This window comes from Amblyomma mixtum, chromosome 3 (assembly GCF_055824585.1).
Source record: "Amblyomma mixtum isolate Tamu chromosome 3, ASM5582458v1, whole genome shotgun sequence".
NCBI classification, from domain to species: Eukaryota; Metazoa; Arthropoda; class Arachnida; order Ixodida; family Ixodidae; genus Amblyomma; species Amblyomma mixtum.
Window position 1 is genome coordinate 43,026,883 of NC_143014.1, and position 22,151 is coordinate 43,049,033.

General features: G+C 45.5%; 2 protein-coding genes across 5 annotated transcripts in view; one reads left to right on the forward strand and one right to left on the reverse strand.

The window, feature by feature from the left end:
• Sil1 (Sil1 nucleotide exchange factor) overlaps positions 1–7,897 on the reverse strand; it is a 41,703-nt gene extending 33,806 nt beyond the window's left edge. For 2 of the 4 annotated variants that reach the window (XM_089578916.1, XM_089578913.1), the window contains exons 1-3: positions 7,695–7,833; positions 5,957–6,197; positions 3,815–3,990 (exon numbers count right to left, since the gene is read on the reverse strand). In XM_089578916.1, the coding sequence (XP_089435042.1) occupies positions 3,815–3,990; positions 5,957–6,155 (375 nt within the window). In that variant the 5' untranslated portion in view covers positions 6,156–6,197; positions 7,695–7,833. Of the gene's footprint in view, positions 1–3,814; positions 3,991–5,956; positions 6,198–7,694 lie in introns of all 4 variants that reach the window. The other 2 variants (XM_089578914.1, XM_089578915.1) reach the window with 2 other exon arrangements.
• Positions 7,898–7,962: 65 nt separating this feature from the next.
• On the forward strand, positions 7,963–21,548 carry LOC149349938 (uncharacterized). The gene is made up of 7 exons (XM_089578917.1): positions 7,963–8,197; positions 9,055–9,509; positions 12,524–13,023; positions 17,221–17,342; positions 17,428–17,486; positions 17,565–17,651; positions 18,304–21,548. The coding sequence occupies exons 2-7, from the start codon at positions 9,068–9,070 to the stop codon at positions 18,417–18,419; spliced, it is 1,326 nt and encodes a 441-aa protein (XP_089435043.1). The 5' UTR covers positions 7,963–8,197; positions 9,055–9,067; the 3' UTR covers positions 18,420–21,548.
• Positions 21,549–22,151: the final 603 nt, after the last annotated feature.

Consider the following 22,151-nt stretch of genomic DNA (forward strand, 5'->3'; position numbering starts at 1 on the left):
CTGTGTGGCATCAGAGGGCCCTGTCTTCGGAACAGCCGTCGAAGAAAGTGTGGCGTGCCTTATTCGAACTCCGTGCCAACTACATGAAAAATATCTGAAATCTTGAGAACATGCTCAATTGGTTTCAAATAATATTTAATTTGATTTGGTCAAGAAATCGAATATAGGAGCGTAAAGATAGGTTGCACAAGAGGGGCAATCACATGTAAGATCGGACAAGAACTGCGCTTATCCTGTCTTCTTTCATGCGAATGTCTCTTTTACGCAACCCTTCTTTATGTTGCAGAGAACCAACTTGCCCAACAACTCATCTTGCTGAATATAGGAGGATGTTCAGTTAACTGTTCTACAATTTTTTTTATGTTCTCACACCCCTCTAACCTTCCCACAGGGTACTCGGAAAAAGATTAATGCCCATGTCACATGAGCTGCTACAACTCTCACTAAACTGTCATAATCATCAGCAGCATTGTCCACTGCAGAACAATGCCCCCTATCTATCCTAGTGTTCTTTGATCATCCCTCTTTGCAGGCATGTCCCATTCTACACTGCAAACCTACATTAACAATACCATTGAAATCACTGAGCCTTGTTTCGCAATTCTGAATGGTGTCAAGCAATAAGTTAGACAGCAAGTGATCCTTTGAATGAATGGGCCGTGTTATGCATGATTTCTTTACTGCCCACAGAGACCTCAACATGGTCAATTAAGGCGCGGTAAGGGGGGGTCCTATGCTTTCACAGACACCGGCAATTTTTCACAATGCTTGCATGAACGCTCTAGATCTCCCCCTTATGATAGAAAATTAAGTTCAAGCTCATGAAAAGATAAATGTATTTCCATTTCAATGGTATGCATTGGTAATAGCAGTAACTGTTGGAAAGAGTGGAGCAAGAAAAAGTGCCGTGTATAAAACGATACTTTCGTTCGACAAGCAGGACACGTTTGGTAAAAACTACTGCCCTAAAAATGAGGGCTTTTTGTGCAGCATTTAAATGAAATGTTAATCACGATATACTGAAAGTGGTTTTTGGCTCGGTGTAAAGTTGTTTAGATCCAGCGCTCTAAATAAGACCAAAAAAGACAAAAATGATGCTTATTAGAAGCTCGATAGCTTCCAATCTAATTGATAAAACACATGCATATTTGTCAAATTTGTAGGACGTGCATATTTCATTATGTGTGCAAAATTTTTTTGGGCTCCACTTAGTAGTTCTCGAGTATTGTGTAAAATTTAATGCCATCGCCTTGCGCAACACACAGAGGTCTTGCAACACAGTACCAGACCGCTGTAGGTTGTGTTTTGACGATGACTGCCAGCTTTGAACAACAAAAAGTAAAGAACTATTAAGTGCAGCTTAAAGAAATTTTGCATACTTAACAAAATATGCACGCCCCACAAACGTGCCAAATATGCACGCATTTTGTCAATTAGATCGGAAGCTACTGAGCCTCTAATTATGAGTCATTTTTGGCCTTTTTTAGAGAGCCGGTTGTAATTATCCACTGGAACCAAAAACCGCTCTCAATATACAGAGATTAGTTTGGTTTATTGGGGTTTAACATCCCGAAGCAACTCAGGCTATGAGGGACGCCGTAGTGGAGGGCTCCGGAAATTTTGACCACCTGGGGTTCTTTAACCTGCACTGACATCGCACAGCACACGGGCCTCTAGAATTTTGCCTTCATCGAAATTCAGCCGCCGCGGCCGGGATCAAACCCGCATCTTTCGGGTCAGTAGCCGAGCACCATAACCACTGAGCCACCACGGCGGGCATATACAGAGATTAACATTTCATTTAAATGCTACACAAAAGCCCTCTCTTTTGGGTGCAGCAGTTTTCCCGAAATGCGTCCTGCAAGCAAGCAAGTCAAATGAAAGTATCGTTTTACGCACCATGTTTCTGCTCACTCCACTCGTACCAACAATCACTGCTATTAACAACACATACCATTGAAACATAAATACATTTATTTTTCCAATGAGCTAAAACTTGTTTTTCGATGCTAAACAGGATCGTGCTAACATTCAGAAAAATAGCTCCTCGCCATGAAAGCAAGGGACCCCTGCTTTTAACAGAATGAATGAGCCCACAAGTGCCCATGTGACGGTATTACAGGCCTATGTCGTCTTTCCCATGTAGTGTCATGTTATGCCTTCTGAACTGCTAAACAAACAACTTGCCCAAGTGGTTTGCCATCTAATGACATCAGAGGACTGATCACTATAAAGAAGACTACATTATTTTTACAACACAAGGCTACATTGTGGTACACCCGGCGGCAAAAGTTTACAGGGCGTGCAAGTTGCTGAAAAAGAAATTTACATGTAATTATGGTGCATAGGCCGAAAATTACAGGCAGTATGCCATGTTCCTCCACTAAAGCGCAGACCGCATATTTTGATTTCAGGTTACATGCAATGGCTCGGATCAATTCTTTCTTTTTCACGATTCGTGAGCCCCGTGTAAGGGAGCATCTTAATGGAGGGCTCTAGATTAACTTCAACCAACTCAGTTTTTCAGTGTGCCCTCAGATCCCAGACCATAGGCTATTCTGCTTTTTTCCTCCTAACTTAATATGTGAATGCCAGAAACCTAGTCTACCACCTCATTCTCAGCTTCAGCTGTTAAGCCATCACAGCAGGCACCAGGACTGGAATTAAAATATGTTGCAGACAGCAACGACTGTCTGGTTCAAGAAGAGGGCTGACTTTCATTTACATCCAACATGGCAACCAGTGGAAAGAAATCACGCTGCACAAGGCTGCACTATGCTGATGTGACTACTGTTCCCTCGTCTAGGCACCCTGCCTGATTTTGTTTTACACATGCTTCCAAGTTACATAAATTAACATTCAGTGTAACATCACTGAACTTATTCCTTAGTCAGGCGATATTGCTACTCATGTTGCCCCCAAGTTGAACATTCACCGGAAATTATCAAGTAGATGCGTTCCTCTCAGCAATTTCTAGTAAAGCCCACCTGAAGCAAAATGGTCAGCTATATGCGAGGTCATCCTAAATTACTGGGCCTGGCACTGCCACATCGTGACAACAGCTGTAACGGGGCTTTCTGCAAATATTATCGGCCTAGATGTAATAATGTGGGCTAACACGACATCAAATTGCTACAAGGCCTACCGCGATGTTTAGCTTTGCCCTTTGCAGCATATGTTCACTTAAACTACAGCATTTTAAAATGAAAGAACTCAATAACAAGATTGATGGCTGAAATGCACTATCATGCACCAATTATCTCCACAACACAGTCGGGTACTCTGCATGCTACCTAGTGCCACATGACTACATTACTAGGTGAATGAGGTCAGAGGGTAAAGGCCTACAAAATGCAAGCAGAGTTGAGATGGGCTTTCAGCTTCTTTGTATATTTATATTTGTTTGCCAATTTTGCTTTGTTTGCATTAATCATATGGATGCAATTTTACATTCCTTTGCAGATACTGTAATGATTTACAGGGACCTGTCAACAAATGTTAAAGCATCCCTTTCAGGCAGTGAATTTACAGCCAACTCTTTGAGGGGGATGGTCCCATACGCACAACTTTCAACAGAAGAGTTGATAAAACAACTTTGAATAAACGAGGTATAGTTTGTGGTTTCACAAGTTTCATTAAACCAAGGTAGTCATACTTTCAGCAAATCGCACACACTGATATGCGTTTAGTTCCACCACATCCCAAGAATCAGAAACTGCACCCATTTGGCGCCACCACTGGCGTACACAATGCACACGTGAACAGCTTACAATATATGTAACGAGATTTTCCCATTGGTCAAACGACTGCTTACAGAAAGCTTAATAGAAGGTCCCCCCTTAGCTTGCTCCAGAAGCAAGCGGTTGTCGTGGCTGCCAGAGCTCTGGAACTGCTGTGTACCCTTTGAATCTGACTCATCAATCAGCTTGGCTTCAGTCTGGCCAGTTGCAAGGTTCATACGCACATGTAGACCAGCTGGTATAGTTTCTCCTGAAAAGATAAGTGACATTAGTTGATAGACGAAAGCAGTGTAGTGCTTTTTATTTAATAAACGCTTGATCATCGCCACATGCAACAGAATTCAATCCCTCGTCACTAAAAAGCGATACTCAACGAACTCGGTGCATACAGTGACACAGCAAAAACCTTTACATGAAAGATAGTTGAAGAGAGAAAAGGGTGGAAGGATAGTTGGGATGTCCCTGCTAAGAAAGAAAGCCTGGTAAAGTGAAAACTTGGGATACTTTCAAAATCCTCAAGTGGTCCACAAGGTGCTCCACTGCGAGATTCCTTTTACGAGTCTAACATGGCACCCCTATGTATGACCACTTCAAAGAGCGCAGGGGTTGAACTAAGACACTTCATGAAAGAGGTGCGGTGCCTTCCACATGCAGCATTGACAGCACTGTAGCATCATATACTACTGGACGCGTTGTGGCAGTGTCAGGAAGATTAAAAACAAACTATGCCCATCACCATCAATGACAGGTAGTGAATGTGGCAAGGTAATGGTTGTGCACAGAAAATGCCAGATATGTGGTTTAAAAAGCATACATGCATCAGTATGCGTGTAAGTGGGCTAGGGAGCAGGTATACTCATGGAGGCAATGGGCAGGGGGACAGTTTAGCTCTTGCTGCGATTTCACCATTGGGAAAGAACTGGGGCCCTTTTTTTTTTTTTAAAACAAAATGCACTCATTATGGGATCCCATTCTCAAACCCAGAAGAAAGCGCTGACACTGCTCACAGTGTCATTGGAAAACTCAGCTTTGAGCCAGATAACCGGCATGAGCATTCAGTGATTTATGTCCTCCAAGCAGCAATAGCAAACACTTCCAGAATTTTTCAATGTTGAGAGCTTTTGTGTTTCAAGAGCAGTATCTGTATACGGTAATTCCTGCAGGGTATATGGCATGGTATACAGGCATAATATGGTGCACGCAAAAACTCCTGTATTCATTGGCTAGCTGAAGAGAATGTAGTGCAATACAGTTATTGAAGTCACTTCTTCACTTAAAACAACAATCTGTACACTCTTTCGTGCAAGATGTGAAGATTCAAAAAAGAACTAACAAGCCCAGAACAAACCACTACACAAGAAGACTAGCAGAGTTCTATTTTTGCTTTTTGCAGTAACCTGCATTTAAAAGTGCAGTGGGGACTCAAGCCCTAACCACCTCCCCACGATGGAAGTGAGTCAGTAACCTTGGAAAATGAAACATCACAACAAATAAGTTAACACAAAAAGCTTTTTGAGTTGGTAACCGTTCAACTCACCCTTGTGTTACTGCAAATCCTGTCTTTCCCTTGCACTACTTTTTTATCACGAACATCAAAGAAAACTTCCACACTTCCTTTGTACACAAGGAGAGAAGAGCACATTCACAACAATACTGACAAACAAAGATAAAAAAAGAATGATACGAGATATGATTAGCCAACAGGGAGAAGCTTTGCAAGTGCTACACCAGGCATGATACAGGCACAGACCTTGCTGTCACTCACTGTGCCCACCAACATGCTTGAAATGGTTTGAGGAGAGGTTAAGCTTCAGCAACAAAGATGCCATAGCTTTGATGAAAAGTGCTCTATCACCCCTTGAATAAAAATTTCAACCTTACAAAAGCAAAAAATATTTTGACAAAATAAACTTGGTGTCGCAATTTGTAGTCTAGAAAATCACTTTCACTGAACTATTCATTAAGCTAAGCTTCTCTGAACAAGGCTTCATTTAGCTGTAAGTGAACACTGGATAGTCAGACAGGAGAAGTTAGATTTGTGTTCTTGCTCAGCTGCCATTTCTTACTTGCACTGCATACAGGAAATCCAAGGATTCTTAAGGGCTTTATCTAATCAATGGCCTGACCAGCACAGAGAGGACACAGCACAAAAAATAATTCTGCACAAATTTCTTTTTTTTTTTTCGCTACACATACATCCAGTTGTAAACCCTCACCTGGCTGAACTTTTTTCCACTCATCAGTAGGCTGAAACTCTTTCCTTGGACTTTCTTCAGGCTTGTTCCTCTTTTCGTCATCCTTCTTTTGAGACTGATCCTGGCCAGTAACTAGAGATAGACCCTGCTGTTGACAACATGTGTTCTCTGCGAACACCAGCAGAGCTGCAGCAACACACAACAGCCTTTTCTGAAGCATAGCCCCTTTCCACTACCAATGCCACTTCGCACAATGATGTCCCTGAGCAAAAAAAAAAGAAGCAACACTGATGAGATAATAAATAGGCTGTTGCTCCATGCAAATTTACAACCTTTGTCAAAATATAAGAGCCCAGAAGGGTTTACTTCTGGGCCATGACATATGGCTCGTTACGTTCCGCCAGTGTTCCAGATGTCTTCAAGATTAGCGGAACTCTCATCGTCGCCTCACATAAAATTAGGACCTGCGTGAATGCTACAAAGGTACTATTACACAGCTTTGAAGTAAACCACTTAGTTTCTTTATTTCTGACAAAGGCTGTACATAACCATCATCAGCCCAACTATTCATCCTATTCCCATAAATATCCTACTCTCTTCAACCATAATTTAAGATATAAAACCTGAAATAAGGAGTAGGCTCAAGTCCTCAAAAAAACAGTGCAAAGTATTTCATGCATTAGTTGAAACACTGGTTAAAATAAAAAGGCCTTCGGACAGCATATTTTCTTGCAAGACCTAGCGACACAGTATTTTGCCATTAGTGCAAAGAGACAATGCAGCCTAATTTCAAGTGTCACTATGAAAGCAGGCATTTAAATGGTACAAAAAAGCAAACGCATCATTGCATACTCTATTGCAAATGAGCCAGTCCTCACATAGTACCTTTACCCGTCTTTTCTTTTTGATTTTAACAAGGTGAAATTTTCTAGCTGTAGTAGTACAATTATACATTACTGGTGTGTAAACTATTAGTTCACTGGCCATACAGCTTCAGTGTTAAGATACAGGGCTACACAGATTTTACTGAACTCTTAAAAGTTCGCGATGCCAACAATACATCATGCACATTGTTATTGCTTGTCATTGCAGCCTTTCGTTATCAGTGACCAAAGTAGCTCTCTACTCCTCAGCCTGAAAATTTCATTGTTAGAAACGGAAGGCGTTAAAGCGTGCACTATTTGTTTCTTTAGCACATCTTGTGCAACCGTCCACGTTAAAATGAAATCGGCGGGAAATAATGTCCTCAATGCAATGATGTGATCTGTTTCAACGACAAAAACTTTTTAACAGGCCAACATTTCGCGGCAAACACGCTTTGGCAGCTAATAATTCTATAAGTGGCATGACTCTGGAGCTGGAGTTCTCAGATGGTTCCTCGTGTAATGCACGAGTCAATGCATACCTCCGCTGCAAGCCGGTACCGGCAGCTTTAGAACACTGGCATTTCTACACTATCGAGGAGGTAAACTTCGAGTTCTGAGAGCGAACAGTACCGTTCACGCGTCCCTCTCATGAATCGGCATGAAAATAGCAATACGAGGAAGCCCACTTGCGTTAAACGCTTGTAGCACGTCATGTACTTTCATCAAAATTGACTTCGCATAGCAGGCATTTTGCGCGCACACGTGAAGCCGGCAAACACATCACATAGCAACACGTGTGCGGCATGCGGTGTCAACAGAATGATGCTCGACTCGCACAAAGGGCCCCTACGGGTCGCCAACGTGTGTGCAGACAGTGCACCAGCGAAACTTACACGTCAGTACAGCCTTAACAGTTCAGGGCAGAACCACTCCGCTCATAAATACCAGTTACAAGAGAAAAAAGTGACAAGGGAACTGGCGCAGCACACAACAATGACTCACGCGACTCACAGAGGGAACGCATGGAAGCGCAAGCGACCGCAGCGCCCCGGCGTGCAGTGAGCAGGGAGCAGGCGAGCATGTGGGCGGATGGCGGATGTGAGAGGGGAGAGAGGGAAACATGCGAGGACGCATGCGTGGACGCGAGCGGGAAAACGCGCGCGCGCGCGAGAGCGGAGGAGTCAGACACGGTGGCTGACGGGGGCCAGTGGAAGCGCCGCGTTGGCCCGGTTGACGCACTGCGCCGCCACCTCTTGGAGTGCGTCAGAAGCGCAGTGCACGGATAGGACGGGTGTTAAGTTCTGTCTTCCCGTCAACGGGGCGAAAGCACGTGCTTCTACTACCCCGAGGTATCCAATGTATAATCCCAGTAGCTGACGCCTACTTCGCCGTAAATGTAAGTGGCTGACTGTTCTGTGATTTTCCAAGTCATGGGTTTCATTGGCACGCGTTACTTAGCAGTAGCTGTGCGCTCCCTTTAACTGCCGCCGGAACACGTGTAACACTTTAGGCTTATTCGGCGTTTTGTAACTCTTGAAATACGGATCATTCTGCTAATTGTTCTGTGCTGAAGCACAAAGCGACTTTGCTTTGCGCCTGCGGTAAATACGGATGGGCTGATCTCAAGTGGGGGTGTCCGGAACACGGATTGTTCACACGTGGAGCCGGTCCGTCCGATGCCATATTGTTGGTCTCCGGATCATCCAGTGCGCGGACCCTAAAAGCTGTCTAAATGATAAGACAGCCTAATGCTGGGTGAGGCAGTGGATCAGGTATATTACTTGCTTGTCTGGAAAGAATAAACGATGTAGTTGGGTGTGTCTAGTAGGGTGACATCGAGGCACGCTTAGCGCTCTTTAACTGCGCATGCCATTCTCGGACGCCGCGTGCGCAGCAGTCGATGCCGGCATACTGGGATACACGTGGATGCCCCCATTTACAGGAGATGCTGTTCTCCATTAGTATTGGCTTTACGGGCGCGGCAACTGACCACAAGCATTATGTCGACTGTTTCTCCGCGTGCTTTCAGTCTTTCCGTCTCGTCGCGCGTGCGTTGCGTCCGGATCGCCTCCCCCTCGTGCAGCGTTGTCGCAGCACTGCGCTCAGGAGCTGACAACGGCCTGAAGAGCTGGCATATTCGTTATCATAACCAACGAAAGTGTCAGCTATCGCGTTAATCTTAGGGAAACCTTTACTCGCTGTTTTTGTGCTTGGCATGTGTCTTATCCAGCTGCCCGTACCCCTTTCTTGCAGACGCCGGCGACAAATGTATTCAATGGAGATGAACAACTTTGTCAACTGTACTAATATGGAGCAAGTTTACTTTGACCTTCTGTCAGGACCTCTTCTAGAAGATGACGATAAGGATTTTTTTGAGTCGGACCTCCCATTTGAACTTCTCGACCCAGCGACTGATTTCGAGTCTGACGTGGCGTGCTGGGTGCAGCAAAGCCCGGTTTGGGGCAAAAATCTTACAGAAGTAAGTTCCCTAGAGGAGGAGGTTGAAGAGAATGTAAAGTGGGTGAGTGAGGTGCCTGGCTGGATCAAGGAAGTTCCAAAAATAGAGTCAGAGGAGGAAGATGAAGTGGATGTTGTGTCAGTTGATGATGACAAGTCTGTTCAGAGCACAGAGCCCAGCACACCCACAAAGTCGAGCCCACAACCTACACCGGAGAAAAGCCCAAAGAAGTCTGAGGGGGCACCTGTTGGTATGTTTTGGCATTCTTCTCTATATTGCTCCTCAATATTGCATGTTCTTTGAATATTTATTATTTTAGCTGAAATGTTGCCTTAAATGGACAGTGAGGAGAGCTCTATTAATATTTATTTTATAGCAAAATCCGATAGTTCGGCATTTCATGGCTTTGTTGCCACTTTGCCGGCAGTGAAAGATGCATTTATTTCTAAGAAATTCGGATTCGAAGTTGGGTTTTTCCCGCCGCTCTAATTCAAACTTGGGACTCTCTTATGACGACACAGGACTAAGTGACGTGAAACATGACGTAACGCAGACTCCTTGATTTCTGGTGGCCCAGCAGCCGCCGAAAAGAAAGCTACCGCCGGCCGCACGTTGAAAAAAAATATCTATCGTCTATTGCGGCCGTCGCTTCGTTTACGTTTGCACCGGCGTTTTGCCAGCGTTAAGCCCCAACTCCAAGGGCCCTTCCTGGGCGTACGCGCTCAGCGTCGGCGCTCTTGGCGTACGCCAGAACCAGTCTGCGCATGCGCACTGCAGGAGATGCTAGCGAACCTCGGCGAGGCGCCCATATCTGTCCGTGCTCTACTTCGTCTCACAAGATGTTTGCAGCACTACGGAAGGTAGAGCTCTCTCGTCCAATCAGGACTGCAGAAACACAGCGAATAGTCCCTCGAATATTTGAGGAGTGTATGACTATTAATCAAAACAATAAGCATTGCAACTAAAAACATGGTTTGGACAGGTATATTTAAATGGTAGGGAGTGTTTCAATCACTGGTGATGTTACCAGACGAAGCCCGTACGGACACAGCTCTGCGGAGGCCTGCTTCGAGGTAGTGATGCGTCGCCACTTTCCAACATGGCGTCGGTCGAGTCTGTTGTCTCCTGTGTGCTCTACACCGACAGTGCGCTGTTTCCCCAAGCAGGCGAAGCAGGTGCTTCGCGACAACAGAGGAACTGATCAGAACAGGTTGCGACAAAAAAATAAAAAGTGGGGCTAGTCCCTTTGGAACGGGCGTCCGCCTGTCCAAAAGCAAACCAAAAAAAGAATGAAAAGACTTCAAGCGCCACTTGCTAGAGGTAGAAAAAAGCCACCTGGACATCAGGTGGATCGAGCCACAGGCACGTAGGAACGCGGGGCTCTCGGGGACTCTTCTTCACAGCTTAGTGTTCCCCGAACTTTTCTTCGCGGTTTAATTCGTCTTTTCAGCTCCCCCCAGCTGCTTTTCTTCTCGGCTTGAAATTCTTTCCCTCGACTCGAGAGGGGGAGCCAGCCAGGGACATGGAGATGCATGCCCCTTTTCGTCGTTCCGGCGTAGCATACCGAGTACCTTGTTATCGTTAGCGGAATACCGGGAGCACGCCTACCGCCGGTGAGCAGGCGCTGATTGGTCCCGATGCTGCAGGCGCGCGCGTAGCTGCTAGGGTGCCTCGATGCGCGCCCGCTCTCGGGCGCGCATCGAGGCACCCTAGTAGCTGCGGGTACGTGGCGCCATCTGGCGATGTCAAAGAGATTTGCGCATGCATTGGCTGCGCCTCAGTGATTCGTGGCTTCTCGTGTCCCAGTGTTGCTGGAACTATTGGTTCTAGCAACACTGTCTTGTCCTATGACATCATCACGCTTGCACTTGCGAGTTTGGCCTGCGGCGGCGATACCTGTATTTTGGTTCTTGCTCTTTTCTATGTTACAAGAGCTTTATTGTTAGTATGAGTGGCGTTTTTGTAATCAGGAGCTGGTATTCTGTCGATACATGCCAACTTCAGTTTCTCCTCAGTGTCCCTTTAAAGGGGCTGCGAAACACTGCTTGGGGGGATACCGGCTATACTTCAGGTGGATTCTTTATGTCACATAGATGCTGACTCAAAAAGAATTACAGGAATCGATGCACAGGAACCGGAGTTATTCAGTGAAGAAATTCCAAAATACAAGCAAACAAAACGCTACCCTCAACTCGATTTTGGCGGGGCTTCCCACTCCTATTTCACTCTCCCAATGACGGCTCCTGGCGCAACCAATCAAAACAGCCTGCCAGAGCACGTCGCGGAAGTTTGTACTCCATGGTTGCCTGCTCTCTCTAACTCGTTCTTGCTGAGACTGGCAGCGTCGTTTCCATGCCAGAGCCCCTGGTGGTGTATTTTTATTTTACTTGCTTTGCAGGGCTTTTATCTAAGATGAACAAGTTTTTGTCGATCTAATATAGAACACCGACAGGTGACAAAATTTGTCTCTATTTATTCACACAATTTGCACTATATTTACTGTTTGTCTAATCATCAAGCTCGCGCCAGGTGATGTCATATCCGCTGCTAAAACCCGCTACTGTGTGGAGACACCATCAGAGCCATGAATTTGTTTTTGGGAGGACATTAAAATATTAAAAAACGGAATATACGCAGTGTTACCGATGCTAATAGGACCATTGTAACTCACTGTATGCGATCAACAGGCAAAACAGTTAACTTAGATTTTGTTTCTGGGCCCCTTTAAGGCTTGTTCACATGCAAGCGATTGAGCGGTGCATCACAGCAAAAATTTCCAACTTGTTGGAACCTCACTGCTCACCACTGCGACGACTCAAATATTTAATTCTGCCGTGGTGGCAGAATTTGCTACCGTTCTCACTTGCATGTGAAACAGGCTTTACTTATGTTTTGATGGCTTGTCAACAGCTGTTTGTGCTATCTCTTTAGTTTCACTCGTGGGAGTAGCGTGATGTCTATTCAGACCACAACATTCGCTTGTTTTTAAGGTTTTAAATCGTAATCGACTTCATTTCTTTTTCTTGGGAAAGTTTAGTCCCAATCAATTCCATTTTTATAGTAGAAAGAACTTTAATGAAAGGGAAGGTGGAGAAATTAGCCAGAGGAAACATGACCCTAGCCTGCTACTTCACAGTGACTGTAAGAGGAGGAAACAAAAGTGGAGATGTTGATGTCAGTGCATTTTTTGAGTGGCTTGTGTAGTGGCAGGATTGTAGTGTAAAGGTGGTCATGCATTTCAACTCCCAATATCTTTTCTCTCAGTTTCCAGTTCTCTGCTAGACCGAATGAAGGCTGCCTCTGCAAAGAAGCGGAGCCCAATCTTGATTCAGCCTCCTGAACGGAGTCGACCAGCTACAAAGAATGATGCAGCTACAAACACTGCGCCATGCCCGGCTGCCACTCCCGACCATGATTACTGCACAGCAGCCAAGAGCAACCCTAAGACTGAGAACCGCTCAAGCAAACATGAGCGTGGTGTGGTGCGACGTGTGTCCAGGTCTCCGTCTGTAACCAGGAACTACCGCTCGCAGAAGCGCAGCTTGTCAAGGCGTTCTTCGCGGTCACCTCGGCGGCGGCGATCTCGCTCCAGTTCGTCTTCAAGAAGCTCTTCATGTGGCTCCTCTGATGGCTCAGTGCGGCGGCGCTCGAGGTCGTCCCGGCGGCCCCGTGACTGCCGCAGCTCATGGCGGCCACAGCACCGGCACAGGGAACCACAGAGATTTATGCCTTCCCCACCACGTCGCCGAATTCCTGATCAGAAGGTGGGTTTTCAGTGTGTGCTGCTTGTTTACTTGAGCATACATGGGCCCTGCAGCACATGACAACTGGTATATAGCAAAGGCATTTTTCTGGTTTTTTTGGTGTGGGTGATACAAGTGTAGCTCCCTCCGAGGAAGAAAACATCACAGTTGGGGGTCTCAGGTGTGAAAGTATGAGTTGCAGTACAGGAGCTCTTTGCTGGAGTTAAGTGGCTTGTGCCAGGTGGTACATGGATGCTTGGTTATTACCGTATTTACTTGCATGACAAACCAATCCACTTAATAAATGCGTACCATACGTTAGTCATTAAACGTACAGGGAATTTTCATTTGAGAGCAGTGTAAATATCAACTGCTGCAAGGAATGCAGCTCCCAAATTAGCACTTTAAAAGGGGTAGGAGTATAGTCTGATGCAACTCGTGAAGGATGAGGTGGCAAATATAGGAGCCCCTCCAGTAAACAGTGTTGACCTATTGTCATGGCATAAGGTCCATCTCCTTGCACCTGCATTTGCACCTGCTGATGGCTATTTGTGTGTTTTGCGTCTGACATTACATGGCTATTTCAAAAGACAGTAACAGATTGCCTGACTGTGCTCCTAGCGTCAAGAAAAACTGCACCACATGCAGAGAAAACGTACACATTTAACAAAAGCAACAGAAGCGCTGTCTAACAGTGTAATTCATCAAAAACAAACAATTACACATGAATCTGTGGACCTGTTTTTCAGACGATTTTTGTCCAACAAGATTACAAACATTTCAAAGAGCAAAAAACTCATTAAAGGGAGAACCAGTATCATTTAAAGCAGAAAAAAATGTTTTCTTGTGGCAAATTATCCAGATAATTTCCAGAATAAATCACTAGAAGCATTCAGACAATGGCAAGAAGTAAAAAGTGCATAATCTGATGAGATGACATTGTACCCTGCTGTGCCAGGTGCAATCCAGTTGTCGGCGGCATTATGACAGTAGGTCAGTTGAATTAACTTGCTAACTTTGTGGATCAGTTTGCTATGTGTTGCACTGCATTGTTTCTGTGCATTAACACTGGAAATTTAGCCCAGTGATTAGCCAGCTTCAAATGAATCCATAAAACCAGTTTACTTTTCGCAGTTAGATGCATGGCAATGCATTGCAAGCTCTTTATTTGGTTTTCATCAGAAGATTGAAGCTTGAGCATTTGCTGCTTGTATGGAATAAAATGTATTGAACAAGGTCTGGCTCCACAGTCTTGCACTAGCTGGAACTATGCCGTCACACTCAACATTTGGATCTTGTTGCTGAAACTCAATTGCAAGACACTCCACGGTGGCTCGGTAGCTACGGGGTTCACTTGTTGAGACCAAGGTTGCAAGTTCAGTCTCAGTCATGACGGCTACCAAAGCATTTGTGTGCTGATATTGGAGTGAGCATTAGGAAACCCAGGAGGTCAAAATTATTCCGAAGTCCTCCACTCTGGTGTGCCTGTCGCCCATTGTGTTTTGACATGTAAACAATCCCTCGCTCAATATGGCCATTTTTAATATGGCCATTTTTGAAGATAAATGTGTATACTTGCATGTACCATATTTACTAGAGTTTAACATGCACCTATTTTTCACGGTCCAGTAAGAAAGAATGCAATGTCTTAGATTGTAAAGCACACTACGTCACGTGACGTGTGCACAGTTTTCAGTGAACTGGAAGAACTATACAGACGGAAGCGAGAGAAACTTGCAGAGGCACGAATAAGCGTCCTAAATAGTGCACAGCTGCGGTCTGGCTGGCTGATGCGCAGCCGATAGCTGCCATCTCCGAGGGCTGGTGCAAAGCTCGGGAAGACGAAATTAATCGGTTAAACTGTTCTTGGAGGTGGGAGTCGTCTATTTTTCTCCAAGCCTTCCATTGCGTGCACGTCGAGAATGCGCGGTGAACTCTGTGCTCTGGGGCTATGTAGGGTTATGTTGACAACCACTTGCGGGGCCAGTCATACCTGGACACAGCTGCCTTCATGAAGCTGTTCGAATCACCCAATGCGAGACTCGTAGGTTCGAAATAGCAAGCACCTAATGCCATAGGCTTACATGGGCTCTGGCTGGAACCGAACCAGCTGTTCCAATTATCCAGATTTTCTAAATTAATTGGGCTGAAATGAGCTTTTACTGTATCGATGCATGCACTAGAAGTACCAAGCCAACATTTTTGTGATGCCGATGACAGTAGGGTGTTGCTGACATAGTTTAATTTTCTTACTTAATTCTAACGTGCATACCATTCTTAGACGAGTTTTGCCAAAAAAAGGTGCACATTAGAATCTAGTATAGACAGTGTGCTCCGTGGTGAAATGCATGGTTGTTTGGTTAACCCTCACTAAGGGAACTAGCAAATTTAGAGCGAATATTCGTCTTGTGTGATCTATTGCATTAATGTCTACAAAAACTTGAGAATGTTTAGTAGCAGGCATATGGTCTGGCAGATGAAGTATCATATAACCTAAGAGTTTCGACTTTTTTTTTTTTTTTTTGCCCCTGGAAATCTTGGATTGGCACGAAAGGACTGCCGTAATGTTTCGATGGTCCAGATTTTTTTTTTTTTTCCCCGGGGAAGTTGTGGCCTTAATGAGCCTTAAAGGGATACTGAATAAAAATCTGTAAATACTGAGAAAGCGCTAGATTTTCATTCGTAGGATAAATTATCGAAGTATACAGTAATCATTCCAGTTATTTTTGAGTGGATGGCCATATTTTGGGCGTTTTGTGAGTGGGTGTCGGACCGCGCTCTGTGCACACCTGCCTACGAGGTGGCAGTGCATAGTTCAGGAATCCCTGCCTGCTCATTCCTCTGGAGGGCTTGAGGTGGCGCTACTGCTACAGTCTCTGCAAAATATTGCTTTTTTGGTTTGCCGTCACTACTGACTACAGGGATTTCCTATTAATTCTGACTGAATCAGGCAAGTAGTCACCCAAAATATACAACCACGAGATTCAAGCAAAAATCTTGCAGTGTGGACGCGAGGAAGCCGAATGAAATGAACTGTACTATGAAGCAAAAGCACGCCAAACGCGTTCAATTTTATGCAGTCCATGCTGATGTCTTATCCCGTATTTTGAGAGCTTTGACCGGCAGCTGCTAGGTGCAGTAGTTTGAGAAATATTCATTCAGTTAACTACTTTCTGATCATTTCTATTTCAAAAGAGTGTTGTTTTGGTCTCTTAGTGCCACAGCTGGTGGTTAGTGTATCCTTCTTTTGTCTCCACCAAATGAACATATCATGCTGGCTGCTGAACTGTACACTGTTGTCAGGTGCTCATATATTGTGCAAAAACTGGGCTTGATGTTACAGCTTGTTCCCTCTTTGGCAGACTCAACCATGGGTTTATTACTTTTTATTGTCGTGTTTGGTATACTAATGCAATGATGCATACGCATTCTCCATTGACTTGCCACGTTCTTTCTTCCTTCAGAGTATGGGGTTGCTGTCTGTGCAGTTAGTTTCAATTTGACACAGGGCACAAACCACACCGTGGTTGTCCAGAACTCTCATGTCAATGCTTGAGCCCGTGCATGTGAGGATGCCTTGTAGGTACATTATACTAGGCCCGTATATAACTTCAATCCCTCGAATTGCTCACTAGTTGGCTGAAGAAGCAGTATTGGCACTCGTATGCAATGCCAAGTATTGTTGGACCAGCTGCAAAGTAGCGGAGCACAAATAACTACCGTAATGCGCTCTGTTCAGCAACTGTTTGTTGCTCCATAGCCTTTTTCACTGTATACAGGGCTACAGAATAGTCTTGAAGGCACACCAGTTCTGGAACAATCATTTGTCGTGCCAGTGCAACTTGGAAGTTGCCGCTGTTGCATGGCAACTGTGCTCATAAGCAGGGACCAAAAATTTGATTCTTTCACTAATGGGCAAAATTATTTCCAGGTGTATCCTATCGGGAGGGTGGTGATTTTATTAGTACTTGCTATGTCATTTTTTGACATGTTGTGTGTTTTGTTCAAAACATGGTTTATGCAAGTGAGACAAGATTTAGACTTTCTATCTCATAGAGACTGGCCATGCAACTGCTTCAATGCACTTTTCATTGCAACTGAGTGCCACAACTACTTCCATTCCTTGAGTTAATCAGTGAGCTCTTAGAGTCCCTTGGAAGTGAGAGTGTAGATTCTGGACTCTTGCTAAATGATGCAATTTTTCCTCTGTTTTTGCAGGAGGAAAGGCGTGTCATTTATGTAGGCAACATCCCTGAAGGTACTACTCGCCTTGACCTTCGTGAGAGGTTTGCTCGCTTTGGCCGTATCGAGGAAGTCAGCGTGCATTTCAGGGATCATGGGTTAGTTTCCTTCGCTTGGCTGCTCATTCATAATTTAGTCCATTGTCTGGAATGGGCAGTCACTAAGCATGCGTTTTTTGTGTAGGGATAACTACGGGTTTGTGACCTTCCTACGAGGCGCTGATGCATATGAGGCTGTGGAACGTAAGTTTGAAGCAACTTAGATGGGGAGTGAAGTGTGAAAGCTTATCCCAGACTACAAGTTTTTTTCTCTCTCTTCAGATGGCAACGATGACCCCAAGCTTCCTCGTTTTGACCTTTGTTTTGGTGGGCGTCGGCAGTTCTGTCGAACCAACTGGGCAGATCTAGGTCAGTTGTGGAAATTCGTTATGCCATGCATCTATACAATTGCTGCAATTGCATAAGACTATTGCGTGGCACTCCAGAAACAAGCTTTACCATGTCTTTCACACTTAAAAGTGGTGTAGAAGCACTACAGTGACTGAAACCAACTTAAGGAGGTAGTAGACCTGCCAGATGTATAGCATTGTTTTGTGGAATGGCTCTTCATTGGGTATGTATAAAGGTACGCTGTTAGAATCTAGTAATGTTCTTGTGTCTATCAGTGCTTTTACTGGGGGTGCAAGAGTAGCACTTTTATGCTGGAAAGTGGTGTGCATTTAGTTGTCATTGGTCATCAACAAGAGAAACTTGCTGCAAAAGCCAGCCAGCATGAATGAACAGAGGCCAGTGAAGTATGGCAATTGTCACGGCAGTGCAGGTCGCCTCTGGAATCATACTTTTGTGGGCTTGTTTTCTAGTGTAAACATCATCATTGAATTTTCTGGTCAAGATATGCATTTTTAACGCTCTTGCGGTTTTTTTTGTTTGAAGTACTGCAAAATGCAAAGCTTGCTACCAGTAAAAGGTATTCTAACGTCAGAGGAAGGGGGAAAATATGTGCTGCTATGTTTCAGGCTACTGTGCTTAACAGCGTAACATCTTTTTTTTTCCTCCTCAGATTCACAGTATGAGAAGTATTACTACATCCAGCGAGAACCGCATGTCAACAGCCTAGACTTCGACAGCCTCTTGCAGGCAGCGAAGACCAAAATCCAGGGTCACCATCGCTACTGACATCTGTGGACCTTATGGTGTTTTCCCCTTGTCGGCGCCTCATCCTCAGCATTGCGGTGGATAGTGCCTGGACCGATTTTAACTTATTTGCCTGAAGATGTGAGGTGCTGTGTAGGAATGATATTTAAAGTGTACAGAGTCCTAAGTGGTCTATACTATAGTGGTCTATGTATATACTGGTGGGGCTTTCTCTTAAACAGTGGTGACCTTTTGGCTTGCATTATATTGGCAAATTTTTATGCCAAGCTCAGGATTGCTTTTGTTGCTGTTTTATGCTTCTGTTGTTTGGAGCAACACATGCTACATCAATTTTTTTTGTTATTGCGGCATATTATTATTGCCATCACCTTGAGATTGGGGGATGCTTTTATAATTTTTGCAAAGCATAGTGCTGATGTTTTTCTTGTTATGGCTTTCTTTTTTCCTCCAAACTTGGTGGCTTCACTCCTTCTGTCTCTCATAGCCTCAGTCGCTTTGGGACATTAAACCCCCAATAAACCAACCAACTTTCTGTAAATACCTGTGTAACATAAAAGTGCTTGGCGGGTTTGTAGGGCCACAGGCAGTCTAATATTCAGCGGTTGTGTAGTCTTTGTTAGGTTTGCATGACTTGTGTAGTTCTGTTTGAAATTGACCACCAGTCACTCAGAGGTGGATCATTTCGGCTAGCAGGTTCTGCCTGCTTTAGTTTACCATAAAATTTGTTTTGCTAATGTGCCAGAAGCGCGTACAGTCCGCGTCAGCCCTGTGTAGAGCGCTTGAGTGGCGCACTTTGCCGCATCAACTTCTACACCTTGTAGCAACTCCTACGGTTTATAATCAACACTTGTGCATAAGTAGAGCCTCATAGACTTACAAGCAAGATGATTAAGATTACTTTGCTCGGAAACCATGGGCTGCTTTTTAAGGTGAAAGCCTTTAATGCTTCATACTGTCATTAGCAGCGGTGTCTGCAGATGTGTCCGCGTTTTGACGGGTGTCCAACGAGATATGTGGACACCCGTCACAAATACAATTTTCAGTTTCTTCATTACGACCCCTCTTTCTTCTTTCACTCCTACTTCCTCCCTTCCTGTACAATACGGTTAAGGTGTCCAACGAGGTGACAGAGAATTACTGCGCCATTTCCTTTCCTCAAAAAGCGTTGCGTTCCCAGGGCAAGGCATCACGCCGAACGGGTGGTGGCGTTCTTCCCTTCCTGTACGGTGTGGTCCGGGTGTCCACCGAGATGACAGAGAATTACTGCGCCATTTCCTTTCCTCAAAAAGCGTTGCGTTCAAAGGGCAAAGCATCGCGCCGAACGGGTGGTGGCGTTCTTCCCTTCCTGTACGGTGCGGTTCGGGTGTCCGCCGAGATGACAGAGAATTGCTGCGCCATTTCCTTTCCTCAAAAAGCGTAGCGTTCAAAGGGCAAGGCATCGCGCCGAACGGGTGGTGGCGTTCTTCCCTTCCTGTACGGTGCGGTTCGGGTGTCCACCGAGATGACAGAGAATTACTGCGCCATTTCCTTTCCTCAAAAAGCGTTGCGTTCAAAGGGCAAGGCATCGCGCCGAACGGGTGGTGCCGTTCTTCCCTTCCTGTACGGTGCGGTTCGGGTGTCCACCGAGATGACAGAGAATTGCTGCGCCATTTCCTCAAAAAGCGTTGCGTTCAAAGGGCAAGGCATCGCGCCGAACGGGTGGTGGCGTTCTTCCCTTCCTGTATGGTGCGGTTTGGGTGTCCACCGAGATGACAGAATTGCTGCGCCATTTCCTTTCTTCAAAAAGCGTTGCGCTCAAAGGGCAAGGCATCATGCCGAACGGGTGGTGGCGTTCTTCCCTTCCTGTACGGTGCGGTCCGGGTGTCCACCGAGATGACAGAGAATTACTGCGCCATTTCCTTTTCCTCAAAAAGTGTTGCGTTCAAAGGGCAAAGCATCGCGCCGAACGGGTGGTGGCGTTCTTCCCTTCCTGTACGGTGTGGTTCGGGTGTCCACCGAGATGACAGAGAATTACTGCGCCATTTCCTTTCCTCAAAAAGCGTTGCGTTCAAAGGGCAAGGCATCGCGCCGAACGGGTGGTGCCGTTCTTCCCTTCCTGTACGGTGCGGTTCGGGTGTCCACCGAGATGACAGAGAATTGCTGCGCCATTTCCTCAAAAAGCGTTGCGTTCAAAGGGCAAGGCATCGCGCCGAACGGGTGGTGGCGTTCTTCCCTTCCTGTATGGTGCGGTTTGGGTGTCCACCGAGATGACAGAATTACTGCGCCATTTCCTTTCTTCAAAAAGCGTTGCGCTCAAAGGGCAAGGCATCATGCCGAACGGGTGGTGGCGTTCTTCCCTTCCTGTACGGTGCGGTCCGGGTGTCCACCGAGATGACAGAGAATTACTGCGCCATTTCCTTTCCTCAAAAAGCGTTACGTTCAAAGGGCAAGGCATTGCACCGAACGGGTGGTGGCGTTCCGTGGACTCCCTGGCAGCACTACAACACACTGTCGCATTCCACTCCTAAAGGCGAAGCTGGAGCGTTATTAACAGTAATTAGTCATTAATTAGTAATTTGTCATTACTTCGTCATCAATTATGTGTGCCGTCATCCAGTGGTGACGTCACCAGTGTCACATAGGCAAAGTGGTGCGAACAACGCTTTCGCCTCTACGCACTTTAGACAAAGTGCCCCCTCAATTTTTTATTTTTTATTGCATGGACCTCACTGCTAGAGTCCTGTGCACAAGGGTGATACAGACTGTACGAGGTGTGCCTGTACGGTGGTGGTCCATGCTGTAACCGAAAACTCCCTCAGACTCAAACATCTGTATTTCAGGCCCCTTTCCTTGCAGCAGCTTCAAGTCACTGGCTGTTTGGAAAAAATTGAGAATTTTGGTTCTTGCAACGTCCTGAAAGCCTGTAAAAATGTAGTTTTTGCTACATTAGCTCCTCAAATTCCCTGAATGGATTATCACTGTGCCTATAGGTGCATCTGCTTGTAATTTGTGAAATGCCCTGCTCTGTAAGCTGTGAGCACATTGTGCCATCTGTCTAGCTTGCTGTGGGGTCTACTTTGCAGTGTTTAAGCAGTGTTTACTATGAAGAGTCATTTTATTGGCTTTTGTTACAGCCACTGTTTAAAGCAATAAACTGCTTTACATACCTCATTGCATTGAACTTCGAGTGCTCATAATGTTTGGTACACAGACTTCGAAGCTGTGTAAATTGTGCTGTTGCAGCGCAAGCCTTTGATGCATGATGTGAAGAAAAAATTTGTGACCTGTAAATGTTGGAATTTCCTTAAAGGCCCCGTGCCCACCCCAGCGCAGCAGACACTCTCTACCTCTCTTTGAGCGAGCCTCCTCTCCTTCCATTCCCTCCTCGAAATTCTTCTCTCCCGCTCCTCGTCGAGTAGGCTCGGCAAGGCAAAATCACCCAACTCCCTCAGTTTTACTATTTTTTTACTTTTTATGGCTAGGGTTCAAGGCTGTCGCCGCACGCTCCCTCAGCAGTTTTTTTTTTTTTGTTCCTTCATGCGGGTTTGTAGGCATGAGCCAGAACAGAAGGCGCTGCGGAAAGCCTTGTGCAGACGACGCGACGCCAAGGCTACGCCCAACCTTCTCCCGTCAGTCAGAACGATGCACCAATGGAGTGCCTTTAGCGAAAGTAGCCCCCCTTGACGTCAGCGGGGTGCAGAGTAGTGGGCCGGGCCCGTTTTTGAAGGAAGGAAAGAACGAACGGGCTTTGATTTGGATTTTCGCAGCTTTTCG